This window comes from Mastigoproctus giganteus, chromosome 1 (assembly GCF_048544385.1).
Source record: "Mastigoproctus giganteus isolate SK-2022 chromosome 1, ASM4854438v1, whole genome shotgun sequence".
Classification (NCBI taxonomy): domain Eukaryota; kingdom Metazoa; phylum Arthropoda; class Arachnida; order Uropygi; family Thelyphonidae; genus Mastigoproctus; species Mastigoproctus giganteus.
Window position 1 is genome coordinate 85,603,318 of NC_143575.1, and position 25,242 is coordinate 85,628,559.

General features: G+C 39.0%; 1 protein-coding gene across 2 annotated transcripts in view; it reads left to right on the plus strand.

Moving 5' to 3' along the window:
- Positions 1-8,549: 8,549 nt before the first annotated feature.
- Positions 8,550-25,242, plus strand: part of LOC150090962 (secernin-2-like) — an 85,101-nt gene continuing 68,408 nt past the window's right edge. The window contains exons 1-2 of one of the 2 annotated variants that reach the window (XM_090380872.1): positions 8,550-8,621; positions 19,597-19,809. In XM_090380872.1, coding sequence (XP_090236998.1) covers positions 19,621-19,809 — 189 coding nt within the window. In that variant the 5' untranslated portion in view covers positions 8,550-8,621; positions 19,597-19,620. The other variant, XM_090380879.1, reaches the window with a different exon arrangement.

Sequence of the window (25,242 nt, forward strand, 5' to 3'; positions counted from 1 at the left end):
ATTTAAGTAAGAGAAAGAGTTAAACCTATTTCAGCATTTAGCATTAATGTTAGTATTATTAGAGAAAATGCTGTGGAAAGTAAGGTTATACAATGGCATCCGCGAGGTAGTAGTAGTAGCGGCATGATTTCTTTCTTGCATGTGATGCAGAAAAGAAAGTGTATGAGCTTATGCAGCATCAGCCAAAAAAAATTACAAAATAATCTCCTCTAAATGTTTGTTCAGTTCCTCCTTAAATTCATTTAATCTATCAACTTCCACAACGACAGATGGAAGTTTGTTCCACAATTAACCACCTGCTGGCTAAAAGCAAATTTCAGCACATCTATTCTACATCTGTCCTTCCTCAATTTCAATTTATGCCCCCTTAACATCGTAATCTGAACAAGTGGAAGAATCCCACTGATCTGAATGAGGTGTTTAACGCTTTCAACAAGCAAACTCAGTGCGGATGGCATTCATCCTCTTGCTCAGGCACACGTTGTTGTTGTTGTTGTTGTTGTTGTTGTTGTTGTTGTTGTTGTTTGGTTTTTAGGAGCATTAGTAACTAAAGCCATATTGCTCCGGGGATATGCGGTGGTCATTCACTGACTTTTCCGCATCCTCCGTATTTGGTGGTCACGGGCTCGAGCCCCGGTCTAATCAAGAAGCGTGTGCTACGCACTGCCGCTCCTGCTCACCTGGCTACGGAGGCGCCCAGGCACACATGAGGACGCATAAATTCAAATTGATAAAGGATGTTTGCACGATAGATATGCAGATGTTTGCCTTCCGCCAGCAGGTGGTTGAATATTGAAACAAATTTGCATCTATTGTTGCTGTGGAAGTGACTAGTTTGAATATATTCAAAGAACAACTACAGCAAATATTGGAGAAGGGTGAACAAGTGATTGGGAAGTTTTTTTGTTTTTTTTTTTTTTTGGCTGATGCTGTATAAGCTTACTTTCTTGTATCATTTTCCACCACTGATATGCAGTGTCGGGATAATAATGGTATGTGTGTGACCCACACACATAACATTAATATCTGGATAGCTGCATATCCACAGAGCAGTAATAACTACTCTGTGTGCATATCAGTGGTGGAAAACAATAAATGCGTATCAGTGGTAGATATCAGTACGAGAATTGCACCTTCCCAAAATAGTCCTAATTGTAGCATTAATTTTCCACATTACTTTCGTGCTATATTTGGCTTTCCTTTTTATATAGCCGTTGACACATAACCATGTTTTTCGTTATAATAAAGTATAAATGGAACAAAGGGTTGCTCTTACGAAGAAAGGCTTAAGTTTTGCAAATTACAGTGTCTGGAGACTAGGCATCGGCGAGGTGATCTGATAGAGGTGTATAAAGCCTTGAATGGTTTGAACATGCTCGATGCTGATGGGAATTCTTCCTCTTGCTCAGAATAATCACCTGGAGGGCATAAATTTAAATTGAGGAAAGACAGATGTAGGATAGATGTGCGGAAATTTACCTTTAGCCAGCGGGTAGTTGGTTTGTGGAATAGACTTTCATCCCTTGTTGTGGAAGTTGATAGCCTAAATAAATTTAAGGCTCAGCTGGACAGGTATTTCTAACGAACGGAGGGGTGAAATAGAAGTATTTTATTTTTTATTTTTTTTTTTTGGCTGATGCTGCATAAGCTTGTTTTCTTGGATCATATGCCTCTACTAATGCTAATGCTAATGCTAAATAATTTCTTCTGGGTGATATACACTCAATGATCACTGAATTACGACCACCCTATCAGTAATGGATCAGGCCACATAGCTTGCAGTACAAAAAACCGAACAGCTTCCGACGCCAGAGCACTGATAATTTGCATCTGAAGAAACAAATCAAAAATGACAAAGCACCAGCTATGGGATGTAGTAGAGATATCACAGAGTTTCAAAAGGAGATATCACAGAGTTTCAGAGTTTCTTCGCATGCTTCCTTATCGAAAACAGCACGTTCTGTGCTACACACTGTGTTTAAGCTGTATAAATAATGGTGTCAGACGGGTCAAAACCAATTTCCGCCGACAGAATTGTCGACATTTGACATCGCGACAGAGCGTCTGTGACAATTAACATCGCAATACACTTTGGGAATGCAAGAACAATATCTCAAATGACGATAAGCAGCATATTCAGACGTGTGGGGTTTCACAACAGACAACTCAAGATATACCCCTCTCCTCAACGCTGATCATCGTCGAAGGCGAATTATGGGTGCCAACCACACACTGTTGAACACCGGAGAACTGGAAAAGAGTGAGTGTGTGTGTGTGTGTGTGTGTGTGTGTGTGTGTGTGTGTGTGTGTGTGTGTGTGTGTGTGTGTGTGTGTGTGTGTGTGTGTGTGTGTGTGTGTGTGTGTGTGTGTGTGTGTGTGTGTGTGTGTGTGTGTGTGTGTGTGTGTGTGTGTGTGTGTGTGTGTGTGTGTGTGTGTGTGTGTGTGTGTGTGTGTGTGTGTGTGTGTGTGTGTGTGTGTGTGTGTGTTTGCTTGTCGGATGAGTCCAAATACCTGGGGTGCAAATGCCGACGGACGCCTTGGTTTGTGGAGCAAGCAACACGAGTGCATGGACCCATCGCGCATGGTGTCGGTGGTTGCTTAACATAGGGCATGTTTCGTTGGCAAGAACTAGGGACTCTGGTTTATATTGACCAATGTTTCAATGGTCTTGTCTACGTTTGTGAACGTCGAGAGATTCCTATTAGGTCATGACAAAGATCAATATTCTGTTTGTGTTTTCTTTGATTATTTATTTTTTTTATTTTATTTTATTTATTATTTATTTTTTATTATTTTCTTTTTTTTCTTTTTTTTTTTTTTCAGCCCTCCCTGGGAAGCTCAGGCTAACCCCAGGGTCGGCCAGCCAGAGTTCTCTTTCCACATACCTGGTTCGGCTCCCAGTGCCAGTGACGGTAACTAGCAGTCTGTGGTGTTCCACAGACCCTAGGCTAAGCGGCCAGATGAACAACATAACCCGCACTAAGCAAACATGAACATACACTAACATATGATATCTGGCCTTGACAGTACTGTACTGTCTTACTTCACAAGAGATTCAAATGCGGAGTTGTGCGAAAGCACCGGTGCCGCTTGTCAAAAAACACTATGTCACTATGGTCTTGTCTACGAGGGTAGCACAGTGGTATCGTCACCACCCTCCCCACACCGGTTAAAAAGGTCCGGATTCGAATCCCGTCGATAACGTGAGGAAATTTAATGTGCTTTTTTCACTCCGTGGCTGAGTTAGTCGGTTTAAGGCATAGACAGTAAGGTTTTTCGTTCAGCAACACAGACAAATCGACCATAGAATACATGCAATTAATAGATATAACACACATAGCACGGCAGATGAAATTAATTATTCGGGTGGCCTAAATAATAATAGTTTTTTTTTTTTTTTTTACCGGAAGCTCCTAGACCATGCGCACCCTGCCATATTGCATTTTTTTCCGGATAGAAATGGGTCTTCCGAGACATTAATGTGCCGTGTTGTGGGCCTGCACTATGCAGATGTCATTCAAGGAAAACAGTGATTACGTAGATTGTTGTCCTGAAAACGAATCTTCCGCTACTAACGTACACAATAAACGCTAAGAAAAAACTGTAAGAGTTAACTGCTACAGTTAAAACAATGCGTCTTTGAAAAGGGAGGGGGAAACGCAGTGTTATCAGCGGATTTGATCTGGCGCATGAACTTTTATTTTTCTTAATTCCATGCGACACTTTCAGCAAGCAGCAATTCTGCATGGCATTTCACAGATACGATTGAAAACCTCAAATCGACTACAAAATGTACTGATAGACTATAAATCCATCATAGCCCATTGTTACTATCTATCTTTATCAATGATATTTATGAATGTATATCAGATTTAATGATCAAGTTTGCAGATGAATACAAAGGTTGGCAGGGTTGTTAACGGCAGTAAAGACAGTATGCTACTCCAACTGGATCTATATAAGTTGGGCCAATGGGCTGAAAAGTGGCAACTGAAGTTTAACATTGACAAATGCAAAGCACTGCATATGGGTAGCAATAACCAAAGAGAAACGTTCCAAAGTGAGGTACTACACTCAGGGAAGTGGAAAGTGAAATGTGAAAAACACCTGGGAGAAATTGTGCAGTCCAATATGAAGTTCGCTGGGCAATGCAAACAGGCACCAGGGAAAATCATGGGGGTCTTGTCAATGATATATAGGAAAATTTACTAGCATGGACAGCGAGGTGATTATCCCATTATACAAGGCAATGGTCAGGCCACACATAGGGAACTGTGTACGGGTATGGAGGCCTCATTCTAGCAAGGATGTAGAGTTGCTAGAACGAGTACAAAGAAGGTCAACAAAGTTGGTGAGGGGGAACAAAGGCATGCTCTTACCAAGAAAGGCTTAAGTTCTGCAAATTGCAGTGCCTGGAGAATAGGCACCTGCGAGGTGATCTGATTGAGGTGTACAAGGCCTTGAATGGTTTGAGCAGGCTGAATGCTGATGGGATTCTAACTCTTGCTCAGATTAAGAACCTCAGGGAGTACAGATTCAAATTGAGGAAAGACAATTGTAGAATAGATGTGCAGAAATTTCCCTTTAGCCAGCGGGTAGTCGATTCGTGCGACGGATTTCTGCCTTTTGTTGTGGAAGTTGATAGCCTAAATAAATAAAGGCTGAGGTGAGCAGGCATTTGGAACGAAAGAGGGGTGAAATTGGAGGTTTTTTTTTTTGGTTGAAGCGGCACAAGCTTGCTTTCTTGCATCGTATGCCTCTGCTAATGTATTAGCATTAGCATTAGTAGAGGCAAATAATGGAAGAAAGCAAGGTTATGCAGCATCAGCCGAATTAAAAAAAAAGCACTTCTATTTCACCCCTCCGTTCGTTCGAAATACTTGTCCAATTGAGCTTTAAATTTATTTCGGCTATCAACTTCCACAACAAGGGATGTAAGTCTGTTCCACCAACCAACTACCCGCTGGCTAAAGGCAAATTTCCGCACATTTATCCTACATCTGTCTTTCCTCAATTTGAATTCATGCCCTCTCAGGTGATTATTCTAAGCAAGAGGAAGAATCCCATCAGAATTGAGCATGCTCAAACCATTCAAGGCTTTATACACCTCTATCAGATCACCTTGCCGATGACTAGTCTCCAGACAGTGTAATTTGCAAAACTTAAGCCTTTCTTCGTAAGTACTTAAGTTTTCTTCGTAATGCTTATGCTAATAGCCTAGGTGCTTTGATGCAACAGGTCATAGAGCATTTCGAATGTTATTTTAATCGAAATAGTAATAGAGGAATGTGATTGTGATGTAAGAAAGCAAGTATATGAGCTTATATAGCACCAACCAAAAAATATAAAACAATAATTTAAAAATAAAAGAAATAAATAAAAAATTCACACAACCATTCCCTCTAAACGTTTATCCAGTTCCTCCTTGAACTTATTTAAGCTATCAATTTCCACAACGACAGATGGAAGTTTGTTCCAGCAAATAACCACCACACACTGACTAAAGCAAATTTCCGCACATCTATTCTACTACTGTCTTTCCTCAATTTCAATTTGTGTCCCCTTGGATTCGCATTCTGAACAATTAGAATAATCCCATCAGACAGAGAGAGAGAGTGGTAATCAATGGACACTGCTCATAGTAAACTAATGTTAAAAGTGGAGTCCCTGAGGGTTCAGTATTGGGTACATTATTGTTTTCTGAATTTATAAATGATATTGTTGATGGTATATCAAGCTGAATGTCCAAGTTTGCAGATGATACGAAGATTGGCAGGGTTGTCAAGGACACTACTGACACTATGCTGCTGCAACAGGATCTGGAAAGGTTGAGCAGATGGGCTGAGAGGTGGCAAATGAAGTTTAACATTGACAAATGTAAGGTACTACATATGGGAAACAGCAACCCCAGAGCAACGTATCAACTCTGTGGTACTACACTGACAGTGGTAGAGAATGAAAGGGACCTGAGGGTGGTTGTGCAGGCACATATGAAGTTTTCTGGGCAGTGCAGACGGGCTGCAAGAGTAGTTCATGGTGTATTGTCGATGATATATAGGAATTTTTCTAGCAGGGATAAGTAGGTGATTATTCCCTTGTATAAGGCATTGGTCAGGCCACACCTAGAGTACTGTATACAGGTCTGGAGGCCTCATTTCAAGAAGGATGTAGAGCTGCTGGAACGAGTACAGAGAAGGGCAACAAGATTAGTGAATGGAAAAAAGGGGTGCCCTTACGAAGAAAGGCTTAAGTTTTGCAAATTACAGTGTCTGGAGACTAGGCACCAGCGAGGTGATCTGATAGAGGTGTACAAAGGCTTGAATGGTTTGAGCATGCTCAATGCCGATGGGATTCTTCCTCTTGCTCAGAATAATCACCTGAGAGGGCATAAATATAAATTGAGGAAAGACAGATGTAGGATAGACGTGCGGAAATTTGCCTTTAGCCAGCGAGTGGTTGGTTGGTGGAACAGACTTCCTTCCCTTGTCGTGGAAGTTGATAGCCGAAATAAATTTAAAGCTCAGCTGGACAGGCATTTCGAACGAACGGAGGGGTGAAATAGAAGTGTTTTTTTTTTTTTAATTCGGCTGATGCTGCATAACCTTGCTTTCTTGCATTATAAGACTCTAGTAATACTAATGCTAATGCTAATTCAGCCTGCTCAACCCATTCAACGCCTTATACAGCTCAATCAGACGACCTCGCGAGTGCTTAGGCTGCAGCCGCTGCAATTTTCAGAACTAATGTCTTTCTCTTGGTAAGAGGATCCTTTCATTCCCCTCAACAATCTTGTCCTTCTCGGTACACGCTCAAGCAAATCTACATCCTTCTAAAAATGAAGCCTCCAGACCTGTACGCAGTACTCAAGGCATGGCCTGACCATTGCCATATACAAAGGGATAATCACCTCCTTTTCCCTGTAGCACAATTCCTGTATGTCATTGACAAAACCCCATGACCTGCTTTTGAAGCCTGTCTGCATTGTTCAGAAAACTTCATATCTGACTGTACAATTACTCCCAGGTCTTTTTCATTTTCTATCTCCTTAAATGTAGTACCACAGAGTTGGTACACTTCTCTGGGCTTACTTCTACCATTTCCAGTAATTGGCATTTGATAATGTTAAACTTCAGTTGCCACTTCTGAGCCCATCTACCCAACTTATCTAGATCCTGTTTGAGTAGCACACTGCCATTACCGTCATTAACAACCCTTCCAACTTTTATATCATCTGCAAACTTCGACAGTAAGCCTGATTTACCTCCATCAATATCATTGATAAATATACAAAACACCAGTGGGCCCAACACCGCACCCTATGGAACTTCACTAATAACATTAGTCCACGAAGAGCAGAGTCCATTGATTACTACCCGCTGTCTTCTCCCACTCAACCACCTTTTTATTCATTGTAGAACTCATCCTTAATACCATTCTGTTACAATTTGTACAGTAGTCTTCCATGCGCAACAGGATCAAAGGCCTTCCTGAAATCAAGTATATGAAATCAAAATTATTTTTTGCATCCAGTTCCTTTGTAACCACGTCATAGTGTCCAATCAAATTTGTCAGACAAGACTTTCCCTTAACAAACCCATGCTCTGTCTGAATTATTGCTGCAGTCTTGTCTACATGATCCTGCAATGCTTCTTTAACCACTGACTCCATTATTTTCCTGGAACAAAAGTTAAACTAACTGGTCTGTAATTACTCGTATTATCCTCTCTCATTGGAGATGTGCAAATGGGAATACATTTGCGCATCTCCAGCCCGTGTGAACTTCCCCTAACTTCAAGTATGTTCTCATAATTATGGCTATGGGTTTGCTTAGTTGCTTTGCCGCCTCCTTTAATATAACTGGATCGATCCCCACCTCTGGTGCCTTTCTTAGGTTTAACTTCAACAATTTCTCCTTCACTTTGCTCTCAGTTATTACAAAATCATTAAGCACTCTGTTACAATTTGATAAACTTCTGGCATTTTCTTTCCTTGATAATTCCTTATGTACGAATGTAAATGCAAAATACTCATTCAATTTCTTTGCTATCTGAGCAGGATCATCAACAGTCGAACCAGCGATGTCGAGTGGACCAATCTCATTCAACCGCTTCTTTTTAGAGTTTATATACCTTATTAACCAACATCTCAAAATAGTAAGCAAACGAGTTATATATCGTAGGAGATTTCTATACGCTATATAACATATAAGAGATACAGTAATGTGCATCTCGGGAAATGATAAAATTGTCAGCCGTCACTCGTATGTATTATGCTCTATGATTCGTATTGGAGTGTTGAGCATTTCAATTTAATTATGTGTATTTTATGATCTCTTTGATCATAAAAATTGATTAGTGGTAAAACTGAAGGACTTTCAGAAACTGTCTTTTCGCACATCGATCTTTGTTTTACTTTCAGAAATATCGTTCAAAGTTAATTTTTGAAGACAGTTATTTCTTAATGGGAAATATGTGATTATTATTATCATCATATATGAATTTACTTTATATTCCGCCAGAGGAAATATATTACAAAAATAAAAAAAAAATTTTAACGGTACTAACAGATCCTTCCAACTTAGATGCGTGTGAGGTATAAAATTTACGTTTGGGGATATAAACGTAATTGATTTTTATTATATATTTTTTATGGAATTTCCCCTTTCATAATAAATTAAATAGTCCGAATGAAAGAATTTCAGTCACTTCGTTTCATATTTTAAAACTGAAATAGCAGAAAAGCTTGTACTGTGGCTAGTAAGTATCACTATCGATTGCTGATTATCTCAATCCTGTAAGGAAAATTAATTGAATGTTGCCTATGTCAGTGGTGCGCAAACTACGGGGAGCGAACCACAGAGGAGTCGCGAGATAAATTAAAGGGGTCGCGGCAATTTTTAAATAAATTTATTTTTGGTGTACATAAAAGCTAAAAACCTGTTGTTAAAATTACTTTTTCAATACTGTAGGTGTATAGAATTTACAACTCGAACTAAGTGTGAGATACGAATGAACCCTACTGCCTATTGCGTCGGGAATATATCTTAATTTGCTCACTGGCTATGGACCCATATTGTCATGGACAATATAGGACAATATAGATTCATATTGTTAATACTAGCAGACTCTAGCGCCTGAGGACCGGCATCATTGACCCAAATCTATCACAGAATGTATACATACCCTGCTTAAGTATTTACCATATGAGATACTTGAAATTTTCCCGCTCGTAATTTTCCCGCCTTTGTGATACGATAGTTATATACCGTACTAGATAGCGTTAGTTGAACTTCGTTAGCAGTTAAATTGGACGTTTAAATAAATACATATAACGACTTAGATTACAAACGTAATATAATTAATTATATTTAACATAATTAATAATATAACATAATTAATTATAATTAATTAATAAATTAATAGAATCATGACTCAGACCAGAGCGGCAAAGCAAAAGGCTCAAGCTAATGGAAGTGCTGTGGCTCAGAGGAGAACTGAGGGGGGCAGTTGTCCTCTGACTCACAGCCTTATAAAATGCACTGTTTGCTTGATGTTTGCAGAGCAATCGGGTACGGGACATGATACTGCCAAGGGGGATGTCTTTGTGTGTGCGCGATGCAAGGAGTGTATCGATATCAAGCAACAACTCGGCGTTCTTGTGGGCCTATATGAGAGCTTGACGGACAGGGTGGATGCCCTCGAAGAAACTAAATTGAGGGGCCCATCAAGCTCTCAGCTGCCCACATCAACGCCAGAGCTTGCACTTGGGCATCGCGTGACACAGAGACAACCCCCAAGGCAGAATGCGCTGGTCCCGAAGGAACTAGTAGTTGTTGGTGACTCTATTGTCAGGGAAACGGGAAACATGCTTTGTAAAAAAGATAGGTGGAACAGGACCAGGGTATGTCTGCCAGGGGCAAAGGTTGATGACGTAGAGCGAATATCATCTTTTAAGGGCACAAAAGGTGATATAGTTGTACACGTTGGCACTAATAATATTAAGAGTAGGAGACCGGCAGAATTACTTAACAAGTACAGGTCACTGTTGAACAAAAGCCGAGAATTAGGGTTGAATTTGAAAGTGTCTGCAATTCTGCCCAGACACGATAGGAGGGAGTATATGATGAGAACCTTGTCGATCAATTCGGCCCTGGAAAGATTGTGCAAGGCTCAAGGGGTAGAATTTTTTTCAGCCTGGACTGTACTTGTTAACAGGAGAGATTGCTTCTACAGGGATGGGATACACTTAAATAGAAAGGGTGCAAGAATATTTGCTGATGCTATCGAGGCAGTGTTAGGTGGGTCGGAAAACTGCTAGCTTGGGGGGGAGACAAAGACCAATAGATTGACAGTAGCCACTGGCAGAGGTGAAAGAGATTCTTGCACTGCTTCTATTAGAATGAGCAGAAGCCTGGAAAACAAGATGCATGGTATTTCAGAGACTGCTGGGAGCCATTGTGGTACAAGTAAACACATGGGTTGTGTTAGGGTAGCTAAGAATAGAAACAGGTGCAGGTATACTTGCGTGTACACCAATGCTAGGAGTTTAGTAAATAAATTTGATGAATTTGAGGTATTGCTCAAAACATCAAAGGCAGATATTGTTGGGATATCAGAGACGTGGTGTCACACAGATATAAGGAATGCAGAACTGGAATTTGGGGAGTACAACGTCTACAGAAAGGATAGACTGGATAGGAAGGGAGGAGGGGTTATGCTATTAGTTAAGAAATACATAAAATCCAAGGAAGTGAAGCCAGTGGACATCGCTGGACAGTGCAGTGTTGAGTCAGTTTGGTGTGACATAAGCATTGGGAGATCAAAATTGAGAGTAGGAGTGTGCTATAGGCCTAATGACTCTGATGAGTATAATAAGGAACTGTACAGGGAAATAGAGTGGGCCTGTAAATCACAGAGTCTTATAATGGGAGATTTTAATTTCCCAGATATTGACTGGAATTTGGGGGCTGGTTACTCACACACTAGCAGGGCTTTTGTGGATTTATTGGATGATTGTTTTCTACATCAGCATGTTCGGGAGGCAACTAGAGGGAGTAATACTCTTGATTTGATTATCAGCAGTGATTCTTCATGCATTAAGAATCTACAGATAAACGAACCACTAGGTGGCAGTGATCACAGTGTGCTGAAGTGGGATTTACTCAAAGAGGTAACTACCATTAGGGGTAAAGGGAAGGGTTATTGCTTCCGTAAAGGCGACTACGATGGACTGAGACAGTATTTAAATTCTATACAGTGGGACCAACTGATGATGTTACCAACAGCAAATTCAAAATGGGAAGCATTCAAATAACTTATCTTGGAAGCTACTAGGCTTTACATACCAACTAAGAAATATTGTTCAAGGTTTAGGCCAAAATGGATGTCAGATGAACTAATGAGGCATATGGCAGAGAAGAAAAATGCATGGGATACTTACAAATTAACACATGACACAGAAGCCTATGATAGATACAAGTTGATATGCAACCAAGTTACAAAGGAGGTTAGGCAGGCAAAGGCAGATTACGAGAAATCCTTGGCAAGGGATGCAAAGAAAAACAGCAAAGAGTTCTTTACTTATGTTAACTCTAGAAGGAAGGGGATGAATCAGATTGGTCCACTTGATATTGATGGGTCAACTGTTGATGATCCTGCTCAGGTAGCTAACAAACTAAATGAATATTTTGCATCGACATTCACACATGAGGAGTTATTCAGCAAGGGGAATGCCAGAGGTGTATTCAACTCTAGTAGTAAGCTACAGAATCTTGAAATAACTGGGAGTAAAGTGGAGGAGAAACTGTTGAAGATAAACACAAGAAAGGCACCCGGGGTGGATGGGATCTATCCAGTTATATTAAAGGAGGCAGCAAAGGAAGTAAGCAAACCCTTAGCCATAATTATGAGAGCTTCCTTGGACTCAGAGGAGGTACCCATAGACTGGAAATGTGCAAATGTGACCCCAATTCACAAAGGAGGATCAAAGGCTGACACAAGTAATTATAGACCTGTGAGCTTAACTTCTGTTCCAGGAAAATTAATGGAGGCACTGGTTAAAGAAGCACTGCAGGATCATTTAGACAAGACTTCAGTTATAGCTCAGACACAGCATGGTTTTGTTAAGGGGAAGTCTTGCCTGACCAACTTGATTGGATATTATGATGCAGTCACAAAAGAACTGGATGCAGGGAATAACTTTGATATTAGTAGTAGTAGTAGTAGTGGCACATGATGCAAGGAAGCAAGTGTAGGAGCTTATGCAGCATCAGCCAAAAAAAAAAAAAAAAAAAAATCACACCATTCCCTCCAAATGCCTGTCCAGTTCCTCCTTAAATTTATTTAACCTATCAACTTCTACAACGACAGATGGAAGTTTGTTCCAGCAATTAACCACCCGCTGGCTAAAGGCAAATTTCCGCACATCTATTCTACATCTGTCCTTTCTTAATTTGAACTTATGTCCCCGTAGGTTGGTAATCTGAACAAGTGGAAGGATCCCATCAGAATTCAGCGTGCTCAACCCATTCAAGGCCTTATAGACCTCAATCAGATCACCGCGCAGGTGCCTAGTCTCCAGCCACTGCAATTTGCAGAACTTAAGCCTCTCTTGGTAAGAGAATCCCTTCATTCCCCTCACCAATCGTGTTGCTCTTCTCTGTACACGCTCAAGCAAATCTACATCCTTCCTAAAATGAGGCCTCCAGACCTGTACGCAGTACTCAAGGCGTGGCCTGACCATTGCCTTATACAGAGGGACAATCACCTCCTTTTCCCTGCTAGCAAAATTCCTATATATCATTGACAAAACCCCATGACCCGCCCTAGCAGCCTGTCTGCACTGCTCAGAAAACTTCATATCTGACTGCACTATTACTCCCAGGTCTTTTTCATTTTCTACCACCTTAAGTGTAGAACCACACAGTTGGTACGTTTCTCTGGGGTTACTTCTACCCATATGCAGTACTTTGCATTTGTCAAGGTTGAACTTCAGTTGCCACTTCTTAGCCCATCTGCCCAAATTATCTAGATCCTGTTGCAGTAGCACACTGCCATTACTGTCATTAACAACCCTGCCAACCTTTGTGTCATCTGCAAACTTCGACATTAAGCCTGATATACCTTCATCAATATCATTGATAAATACACAAAACAACAGTGGACCCAACACCGAACCCTGTGGGACTCCACTAATAACATTAGTCCACGAAGAGCAGCACCCATTGATTACCACCCTCTGTCTTCTCCCACTTAACCATCCTTTTATCCATTGTAGCAACTTACCCTTAATACCATTCTGCTCCAATTTGTACAGTAGTCTTCCATGCGCAACAGTGTCAAAAGCTTTCCTGAAATCCAAGTATATGATATCAAAATTATTTTTTGCATCCAGTTCCTTTGTGACCACATCATAATAACCAATCAAATTTGTCAGACAAGACTTTCCCTTAACAAACCCATGCTGTGTTTGAATTATTGATGCAGTCTTGTCTAGATGATCCTGCAATGCATCTTTAACCAGCGACTCCATTATTTTACCCGGAACAGAAGTTAAACTAACTGGTCTGTAATTACTCGTGTCACCCTTCGATCCACCTTTGTGAATTGGGGACACATTTGCACATCTCCAGTCCGTGGGAACCTCCCCTGAGTCCAAGGATGCTCTCATAATTATGGCTAAGGGTTTGCTTAGTTGCTTTGCCGCCTCCTTTAAAATAACTGGATAGATCCCATCCACCCCAGGTGCCTTTCTTATGTTTAACTTCAACAATTTCTCCTCCACTTTGCTCTCAGTTATTACAAAATCATTAAGCACACTGCTACAATTTGATAACCTTCTTCCATTTTCAAATTGTAATAATTCCTCACGTGTGAATGTACATGCAAAATACTCATTCAGTTTGTTTGCTATCTGAGCAGGATCATCAACAGTCGAACCATCGATGTCAAGTGGACCAATCATATTCAACCCCTTCCTTTTAGAGTTTATATAAGTAAAGAAATCCTTGCTGTTATTCTTAGCATCTTTTGCCAAAGATTTCTCGTAATCCGCCTTCGCCTGCCGAACCTCCTTTGTGACCTGATTACAGACTAGCTTATATCTGCCACAGGCTTCTGCGTCACAAAAGTCTTGCCTGACCAACTTGATTGGATATTATGATGCAGTCACAAAAGAACTGGATGCAGGGAATAACTTTGATATTATATACTTGGATCTTAGAAAGGCTTTTGATACTGTTGCACATGGAAGACTGCTACACAAATTGGAGCAGTGTGACATTGGAGGCAGATTGCTGCTATGGATAAAGGGGTGGTTGAGGGGGAGAAGACAGAGAGTGGTAATCAATGGACACTGCTCATCGTGGACTAATGTTATTAGTGGAGTCCCTCAGGGCTCAGTGTTGGGTCCATTATTGTTTTCTGTATTTATAAATGATATTGATGATGGTATATCAAGCTTAATGTCCAAGTTTGCAGATGATACAAAGGTTGGCAGGGTTGTCAAGGACACTACTGACACTATGCTGCTGCAACAGGATCTGGAAAGGTTGAGCAGATGGGCTGAGAGATGGCAAATGAAGTTTAACATTGACAAATGTAAAATACTACACATGGGAAACAGCAACCCCAGAGCAACGTATCAACTCTGTGGTACTACACTGACAGTGGTAGAGAATGAAAGGGACTTGGGGGTGGTTGTGCAGGCAGATATGAAGTTCTCTGAGCAGTGCAGACGGGCTGCAAGAGTAGCTCATGGAGTATTGTCAATGATATACAGGAATTTTTCCAGCAGGGATAAGGAGGTGATTATTCCATTGTATAAGGCAATGGTCAGGCCACACCTAGAGTACTGTATACAGGTCTGGAGGCCTCATTTCAAGAAGGATGTAGAGCTGCTGGAACGAGTACAGAGAAGGGCAACAAGATTAGTGAATGGAACAAAGGGGTGCTCTTACGAAGAAAGGCTTAAGTTTTGCAAATTACAGTGTCTGGAGACTAGGCACCAGCGAGGTGATCTGATAGAGGTGTATAAAGCCTTGAATGGTTTAAGCATGCTCAATGCTGATGGGATTCTTCCTCTAGCTCAGAAAAATCACCTGAGAGGGCATAAATTCAAATTGAGGAAAGACAGATGTAGGATAGACTTGAGGAAATTTGCCTTTAGCCAGCGGGTGGTTGGTTGGTGGAACAGACTTCCATCCCTTGTGGTGGAGGTTGATAGCCTAAATATGTTTAAGGCTCAGCTGGACAGGTATTTGGAACGAACAGAGGGGTGAAGTGGAAGTGGGTTTTTTTTTTTTTTTTGGCTGATGCTGCATAAGCTTGCTTTCTTGCATCAAATGCCTCTACTAATGCTAATGCTAAATAATATGAAATATAACAAAGAAATTGTGCTGCAAATAGCAAGTCTGTTGCATGCATGCTTTATTCTGCTGTAATTCGGTGCTTTCATATCAACTCCTTTTCATATCCCTGCTGCAAGAAAAATGATTTCAATTATGCATGGAGAAAAATACAGCAACGATTTAAAAACCATTCCTCTGTCCAGAGACCAGTCTTGTGGCATATTACAGTTATCACGGACAACATAAAATTCAATTTATTAAATCGATTGAGAGAAAGTCCAATTTTTGCAATACAGTTAGATGAATCCACAGATATTTCCAACCTTGCTCAACTTATTGTATATGTCAGATACTGCTTTGAGGGAGATATTTTGGAGGATTTTTTATTTTGCAAAGCTTCTGAAAGAAGAACGACGGGCGGGAAGATTTTTGATGTTATAAATATTTTCTTTAAAACAAATAATCTAACATGAAACAACTGTATTGCGATTTGTACCGATGGTGCGGCTGCATTAACGGGAGAAAATAAAGGTTTAAAGGGCAAAGTAAAGGAAATTGCTCGAAATATAGTTTAGAACCATTGCATTAGTGGCGTAGCTACCATGTAGGCAGGCAAAGCAATTGCTGCCAGGCCTGGGCCCTTTAGGGGCCCGACATCTTTGGCTGCCTCCTGTTTTTGTAATTTTCATTAATTAAGTAGGGGCCCGAACATGTTCTTTGCCTCCAGGCCTGAAAAAGGGTAGCTACGCTATTTCATTGCATTATACATAGGGAAGCATTAGTAGCAAAGGAAATGCAAACTGAATTGGACGAAGTTTTGAAAGATGCAGTAAGTGTGATTAACTTTATTAGATGTGGAAGTTTAAATAGTAGAGTTTTCACTAACTTTGTAATGAAATGGGATCCACTTATGAAACGCTTCTTTTATATATGAAAATGAGGTGGTTGTCCAGGAGTAAAGTGTTGCAACGTCTTTTTGACTTCAAACGTGCAGCTTTTATTGATTTTATCGGATAAAAATCAGAACCTTGCTTAATTGTTTACAAATCAAAAATGGCTCGGAAACCTTAGTTACCTTGTTGATATATTTGAAAAACTTAATGATTCAAATTTAAGTCTTTGAGAACACGGAACTGATATTAAAACTCAGTTCTAAAATAGAAGCTTTCAAAAAGAAACTTAATCTTTGGAAAACTGAATTGGAGCTTAATAATACTGAGACATTCCCTTGTTTTTCTGAATTTGTTAATAGCAATAATATTGACAGATAATATCATTGACAAAACCCCCCATGACAGTCTGTCTGCTCTGCTCAGAGAACGTCATATCAGACTGCAAATTATCCCAGGTTCTTTTCATTTTACACTACCCTGAGTGTACTGGAAAATTAATACCACATAATTAATATATTACTCTTGGATTACTACTACCCATATGCAGCACCTTTCATTTTTCAACCTTAACCTTCAATTGTCATTTCTCAGCCCATCTGCATAATTATTCTAGATCTTGTTGCAGCAGCATACCTACATTATTGTCATTAACTATCCTGCCAACCTTTGTATCATCTCACACTTATACATTAAGTGTGATATACCATCATCGATATCATTGATAAATAAAGAAAACAATGGGCCCAGCACCAAACTCTGTGGGACTTCACTAATAACATTAGTCCATGAAGAACAATATCCATTGATAACCACTCTCTTTCTTCTCCTGTCCTTTTGCAGTAATTTTCCCTTAATGCCACACTACTCCAATTTGTACAGCAGTGTTTTATGTGGAACATAAAAGACTGCCATATGAAAAGCATTCCTGAAATCCAATTATTATATCAAAAAATATTAAAGTTATTTTTTACATCCATTTCCTTTGCACTGCATTATAGTATCTAATCAGATTGGTCAGACAAGATCTCCCTTAACAAACCCATACTCTGACTGAAGCATAACTCCACTTCTCTCTAGATGGTCCTGCATTACTTCTCTAACCTGTGACTCCATTATTTTTCCTGGAACAGAGGTTAAGCTAACAGGTCTGTAATTATTCATGTCACCCTTTGATCCCCTTTGAATTGGGATTACATGCACACATCTCCAGTCCACAGAAACCTCCTCTGGAGGTAAGTAAACTCTACTAAGAGTTTACTTACTCATTATATCTAAGTTCACTTAGCCTCATTATATCCCATTCACCCCAGGTGCCTTTTTTATCTTTAACTTTAACAATTTCTCTTCCACTTTCCTCTCAATTATTCCAAAATCATTTAGCTTCTAACTCTGGCATTCCCCTCCCTAAAGAATTTCTCATGTGTGAATGTAGGTGAAAAATACTTATTCAGCTTGTCAGCAACCAGAGCAGGATCATCAACATTAAATGGACCAATGTGATTCAGTCCTTTCCTTCCACTGTTAATATAAGTAAAGAATCTTTTGCTGCTTTTCTTGGCATTCTTTGCCAGAGATGAGACTTCTCATAATCTGCCCTGGCTCCTAACCTTCTTTGTGACTTGAAGTGCATGCACCCTACTTTGGAGACTACTGAGTTAGAAGAAAGAAAATTTAAAAATGAAAGTTATATGTGCTTTTGATACTGAACAAGTTTGTCATCTAAAAGTGAACAGTTATCTAATATAGATGTTCATTTTTATGTGAACAGTGATATTAGATAATATAAATGTATTTTAATATAACTGTACCTCCTTGGAACTGTAAGGCAGTATACAGTTATAGAAAGTAATGAGTTGCAATTTAGCAATGCCTACAAATAATGCACAAACAGTTTCTGATTTTTTGGCTTTTTGATTGCTTCAAGTAAGCTGTAGATCTTTTGGATTTTTAATTGTTTCCAGTTAGCAGTATGCTGCCTTGCAGTTGCAGGTATGCTACCTTGCAACTCCAAGAAGTTTTTCTTATATGGGGTTTTCCTGTAGTACCAGTGACAGTTGTCTTCTGCAGGGCAAGAAGTTTTTTTGGAAAATAAAGATTATACAATTCCATCTACATTGAATATTACAATAAAGACCTACATAGAAGCATGTGGGAGGCCTAAGATGCATAGATCACATTTCTGATCTGTGCATCTCAGCATACACATTGAAATCCACAATAGTCCACATTCTTTGTTAGTTTTCAGATTAAGGACTGCATTTCACTTTTGGTGATTCTGTACTGTCTCTGAACTTGAATGACCAATTACCATACTTCATATTATGATGCAGTCTTTGTTCATCCATGCTGAATTTTCTGGCCATTATTTTTGCAAGATAAATGGCATATGTCTTGGTTAGGATTAGAAACATTGAAAAGGCTTTAATGCATATTAAAGTTAATTTCAACTTAATTTAAACTTAATTTTATTTTAAACTTAATTTCAGTTACAAAAATGTTTTCATATCCCTTTTAATGAAGTAGTGTTAGGAATTTCCTAGTAGGGAGTGTTTTTACAGTTATCGCATAGTTTATTCTTGGCTCATTCTTTCTATTCAACCTTAGGTTAACTGCAGTAGTACAAAATCTTGCAAATTTAGTTGCTTTAGTACTTATTTCCCCATATCAAGCCCAGCCTTTTCTGTGGAATTAACACACTGAGGTTCTTTTTACATCCGGTAATAGATAACTGCTCACCACTCAGGAGTTATGGGTTTCTACATTTTCCTGTCCAATATACCATTTTTCTACCTTTTCTTGCCTTATGTATAATTTTTTTTTACATTTTCCTGTCAATGTTTACTAGCACAGATTGATTCCTTATGATTTCTGATTTAACTCCTTTTTTCAGAAAATTTTTTTTTTTATCTAGAATTGGTTTTTCTTCCCACTGCAAACATTTTTTTATAATTTGTTATGATGCATATTTTGATATATTATTAATGAAAACTGGGTGTTCTTTACTAAACTTGGTCTGCAAAACCAAACTTTTTTTTTTTTTTTTTTTCACTGCAGGCTTGTAAGCTGCTGTAGTTTAGCAAATCTAGTGTAGCAGCATGTGATTTTGCAAGAAAAACACTTTGTGTAATAGTTGAATATGATTAGTAACAAAATATGACATCTGAAAATGCTTACTAATGAACTAAAAATTAAATGTTGCTGTAGTAAATGATCTGTCTTTCACTGTTTTAAATGAATTATAATAATTCTTTAATTAAAGATCTGCTTTTTGCAAAGATATATTCTTAAAATAAATGTTTTTTTAAAAGCATGTCAGTGAATTGATAAAAAAGTGTAGTTAGGTTTATTTTCTTTTAGGCCAAATCAAAAGAAAACTGAAGCATGGCTAAAGCTTTATATCCCCAGCAACAAGGTTTATATCCCCAGTCATGTGACACTTTTGTAGTTCTGCCTCCTGGTACTGCTAATATGCATGTAGTTTTTGGCAAAAACTCTGATCGGCCAACTGAAGAAGTTCAGGAAGTAATATATGTTCCTGCCTCCTATCATCCTGCAGATTCCTTATTACAGGTAATTATGGATTACCTGTAAATTTTTACATATGACAGACCAAATTTTTTGTCTGTCATATGTAAAAATGCAGAATGTGTGTTCACACACGAGGTTATTACAAATATGATGGTAACAGTTTTGATAATTGCAATAAAATATACAGGGCGATTCACTACCAGTGCGACAAACTTGCAGGAGGTGTAGGGGGCACAAAGAGAAATCCGAATCACATAGCATTGCAGGGTCCGAAATGCCTTCGTCATGCGGTAGAGGACGTTGAACGGGAGGTCACGCGAACAGCGATCCCGCTGGAAGTCAGCATTTGCGAACCATTGCTGTTGAAGAAACCAAGTAGCAAAAGTCCTCCGGAGTGGATAATCCGTAGGCTCCAATGATTGGAAGCGTTGCAGATGGTATGAACTCATTTGGTTTGTTGATAGTATCCTCCATACAGGATTGGGAAATACCCAATCGTTGGCCTATCGCTCGAGTACTCATACTCGGATTGCCTTCTGCAAGACGTAGGACATTCTTCTCATTGTCTGGTGTCCTCGTCGTTTGCTCTCGATTCATGGTACCTCTCGTGAAACAACCAGTCTCATGTAACCTTCTGTGCACACGTGCGAAAATCGTATGATGAGGAGCATTGCGTGTGCGAGAAACGTTCCTGGTACAAGCGCAGAGCGGCGCGCCCATTACAGTCCGCAGCTCCATACGCAAGGTGCATGTCGGCCCGTTCAACGTTTGAATACTCGTACATCCTACTGCCTCGGGAACTGGTTCGCAAATGCTGACTTCCAGCGGGATTGCTGTTCACGCGACCTCCCGTTCAACGTCCTCTATTGCACGACGAAGGCATTTCGGACCCTGCAATGCTATGTGATTCCGATTCGTCTTTGTGCCCTCTACACCTCCTGCAAGTTTGTCGCACTGGTAGTGAATCACCCTATATCTCAATTCAACATATAAAGAAAAACAAGTGTACCACATTCAAAATGTGGTACATTTCTTTTTTAATGGTATTCATTTATTTGATAGTTTGTGTTGTGTGGGTTTATTTAGTTTTCTGTTCCAATATCAAATATAATTATTCAGTTTTTGAAATTAACACACCAGCACTAGTACCCACATTTGTACCAGTGGGTGGACCTGTTGGATTCTGTGCCACAGAATCCAACAGGTCCACAAGTTTCCTTTTTATTTCCATTTTTATTTTTTAAAAAAAGACCAAAAAAGTTAGTTTTTTGGTGGTTTCTTTTTTTTATTTTTTTATTATTTTTTTTTTATTTTGTTTGCAGTATATTAGTGCTTTGCCTTTTCCTAATGACAGTATACAGCAATACCTCATTTAGCACAGCTTCAAACAGCACGGGTTTCACTATAACACAGTTTTCAATTAAGTTTAAGTCAAAAATTTACTGTACACATTAAAACTCATTCAGTACACGTACTCTACATATATTCTGCAATGCCAACTCTATTGTCTCTCATGCACATGTGACAATAGCTCCTCCTCAGGCAGTCAGCTGCAATGTGCAACACTGTTCAGTATTCTTAATTTCATCTTGATGAGAAGACATGACAGCTTTTCAAACTTTCATTTCACAATTTATTTTTTGCCCTTTTAAATATGATCGAAAATATATCCACATCTTGATTAGAAATTATTGCCAACAACACATTTTGTTTGGCAGCATGTTTTGCCCTATTTGGTAAATGATTTCACTGGTTTTGAATCACAGGTTTAGACAATGCCGAAGACATTGTGAAGATCGGAAAAGACTTGGATTTGGAACTTTGGACACTGTCAATGTATGTGACTGCATTGATTCACATGCAAGTGACTTAGATGATACAACTCTCCTTGAAATTTATGAGCAAACTGCATATGAAAAAGAGGAAAACAATTCTGAATGGCACCAAAAGTATTTTCAACAGAATAATTGGAGAAGGTTTTTCAGGGGGTTGACATGGCCTGCGAGGCAATTATGAATGGAGACTTGAATGTTGAACATAGCATCAAGATACAGCAAATTTTACAAGATGGGATTTGATGCTACAAAGACTTGAATGCTGAGAAAAAGAAGAGACGACTTCACCAAACTTCATTATCGAAATACCTAAATAAACAACCACCTTTTTTAAAGTTTTTTTTTTTTTTCTTTCTCGTCTCTCATGATGTTAAATTTTCATTAAAAAATTTTTGCAGTATTTTTTTATTTCAAATCCTTTTAATTGGCTATCAAGCACAAATTGTTTATAGATTTATTATAATTTGTTTATAGACTTTCTCTGCTATGCATTCAGCTAAAACCCATTATAATTATACCTCAATCAGCACGGTTTCACATAACATGGAATAGTTTCGGTGCCAATTATCAGTGCTATGCGGAGTATTGCGGTATATTGAATGTAATTTTTAATTTTTGCACCTATTATTTACAACAAAAGAAAACTCATTACTTCTGCCCTAAAAAAAAAAAAAAAAAAAAAATTTAAACATAAAATGTAAACATGAAATTATCTTATTTTCTTAAAAACCCTGCACATTTTTACTAAAAAGAGGGAACCAAAAATTTGGGTGCACAGCTTACTCATGAATTTAATCTGCTTGAGATTTTTCCTAATCTACATTAAATAAAAAATATATATAATTTTTATTTTTTTTTTTTATTTAATTGTAGATTAGGAGAAATCTCCTCATCTTTTTTTTTTATATATTTTTATATTTTTTTACCAAATCAAAAATAGTGATCTATTAATTATGGTTTGCTAAACTGATTTAAAGAATATAAACCAAAAATAAATGAGAGAAACCAATAATATTAATAAAGAAAGTTTTTATTGTATTTCTTTGAATTTCTAAGGTCACTGATCCGTGGATTGAAATACAGAAGCAATGTGAACATCTTTTTGACATCTGTTAATCTTGCTACAGAACCGAAGTTCTGCAGGAAGATTTAACAGCTGTCACTAGTCTCACAGATGCCATGTGTGGGTATGGCAGTTGCCTAGAAAAAAGATATGCTTTTGCTCATTTGGCATCTATTAAGTACAAAACAAAAAAATTAATGTTGTCTTATAATTCATAGTACAGTAGACTCTCTTAAGTGGAATTCAAGCAACCGGCAAAAAATCTTGGAAATAGTAGGTAGTTGAAAAATTAAAATGATACATATTAATTTCTAGATAAAATGATTCAAACTTGGCATGCCACTTTGCGCTGCGAGTACGTGCACATGCGTCCCTCGTTACATGTTTGTCTCTCATTCCCGACAATTCAATGTGTAAATATACCGGTTAATTTATTGTTATTCAAATTCTGTGTTCTTTTTCAACCCCTAGTATGCCGAAACAGGTGGCAAGTAAGCGTAAATGTGTAGTGCTTACCCTCAAGCAGAAGATGGAAATATGCAAGAGGCTTGAGAAAGATGAAAGTCGTGCAGTGCTCATGGAATAATTCAATGTTGGCTCATCAACGATTTATGATATTAAGGCTCAGTCTCTGAAAATAAAGGAGTTTTATGCCAAGTCGGAGAGTGACAAGAGTGTAGAGAAGTGTCATACTCTTCATACTGAGAATGGAAGTGCTTGACCAGGCCCTGTATGAGTGGTTTTCGCTGAAAAGATCCAAGGTGGTTACATTTCTGGACCTATGTTGCATGAAAAAGCGAAAGAATTTCATGAGAAAATGAAAATTGAAGGTAAGTGTTCATTTTCAAGTGGCTGGCTTACTCGATTCAAGGTTCGTCACGGCATCCATAAGCTGGATTTGTCAGGGGAACAGAAATCGGCTGATTTTCAGGCTGCAGCTTCATTTCGTGAGGTGTTTAGTGAAATGGTGGGAAAAAAAATGACTGTGAATGAATGAATGAATGGTGGAAACTTGACCCCAGAACAGATTTATAATGCAGATGAGACAGGACTAATGTGGAAGTGTCTGTTCTTATTGTTATTATTTGGTTTTTAGGATCATTAGCAACTAAGGCCAAAATGCTCCAGGGATATGCGGTGGTCATTTCTTCACCTTCCGCATCCTCCGTATTTGGTGGTCACGGACTCAAACCCCGGTCTAATCAAGAAGCGTGTGCTATGCACTGCTGCAACTGCCCACCTGGCTACGGAGGCGCCGTGGAAGTGTCTGCCTAATTTTACTTTGTCTGGTGGTAACTCATGGGTTTAAGCAAAATAAAGAGTGTGTAACTGTGCTCGTTTGTGCAAATGCATCAGGAAATCATAAGGTAAAGCTGTGTATAGTCGGCAAATTTGCTAAACCAAGGTGCTTTAAAGACGTAAGTAACCTTCCCATAGATTATCATGCACAAAGTAACAGTTGGATGGACGCAGGAATATTTACTAAGTGGTTTCATTATTCATTTGTCCCTAGTGTTAAAGAATATTTACGAAAAAAAGGGTGCCTCTGTAGCCAGGTGGGCAGGAGCAGCAGTGCGTAGCACACTCTTCTTGATTAGACCGGGGTTTGAGCCCATCACCACCAAATACGGAGGGTTTTTTTTTTTTTTTTTTTTTATGTGAACCCCAAACACGAGAGGTATTAGAACCTATAGTACTTGGGTTGGAGGTTGAGACGATGAAAGAAGATATTTTTGTTGACATTGGACTTGAACTTCTGTAGATTGTAATTTTCAGGAAATATGTATGAAGGAAGGTTGTTCCAGAAAACGGCAGTTGAACGAATAAATGAAGAAGATGAAAAATTGGTTCTGTGGGTTTGAAGTTGGACAGTAAATGGATGTTGGCTGGTGACGGCATGTGTTCCGACTGTTTTGAAAGAGAGAGCGGGAATTATAGAAGCCAATTCAGAAGAACAGTGCCCATGGAAGTATCGGTAGAAGAGGCATGCAGCAGAAACAGTGCGTCTGTGAGAAAGCGAGTGGAGAGACTCTGTTGGAGATGAATCATTAATTAACCTAACTGCCCTCTTCTGAATGGAATCAAGGAGCCTGAGAGAGGTTTTGGGGGCACCACCCCAGATGTGGGAACAATATTCCATGGCAGGGCGGATTTGCGATTTATACAGAGTGAGCAGCTGTTTGGAAGAAAAGTAACGCCGAGAGCAAAAGAGAAAACCAAGTTTTTTTTAGATGCAGAGGAAGCAATATTTGTAATGTGCTTGTGCCAAGAGAGAGATTAGAAGTCAGGGTAATCCCCAAAAGAGATTATCATTTTGCCTAGAAATCGGAGTGTCACTAAAGATAAGCATAGGAGCAGAAGAATCCTTTTTGCGAGATATAAGACAAGACTGAGTTTTAGAAGGGTTGAAATCAACTAAGTTGTCTTTGCCTCACTGGAGAATTACCTGAAGATCGGCATTTAAGGAATTGGTAGCAGATTTTCGAGAAATTGAAGCTGATTGAGCAGTACAAGGTTTCTCAAAATGGAAAGTTGAATGCAATGTGCTATCATCGGCAAAACTATGGATAGGATTTC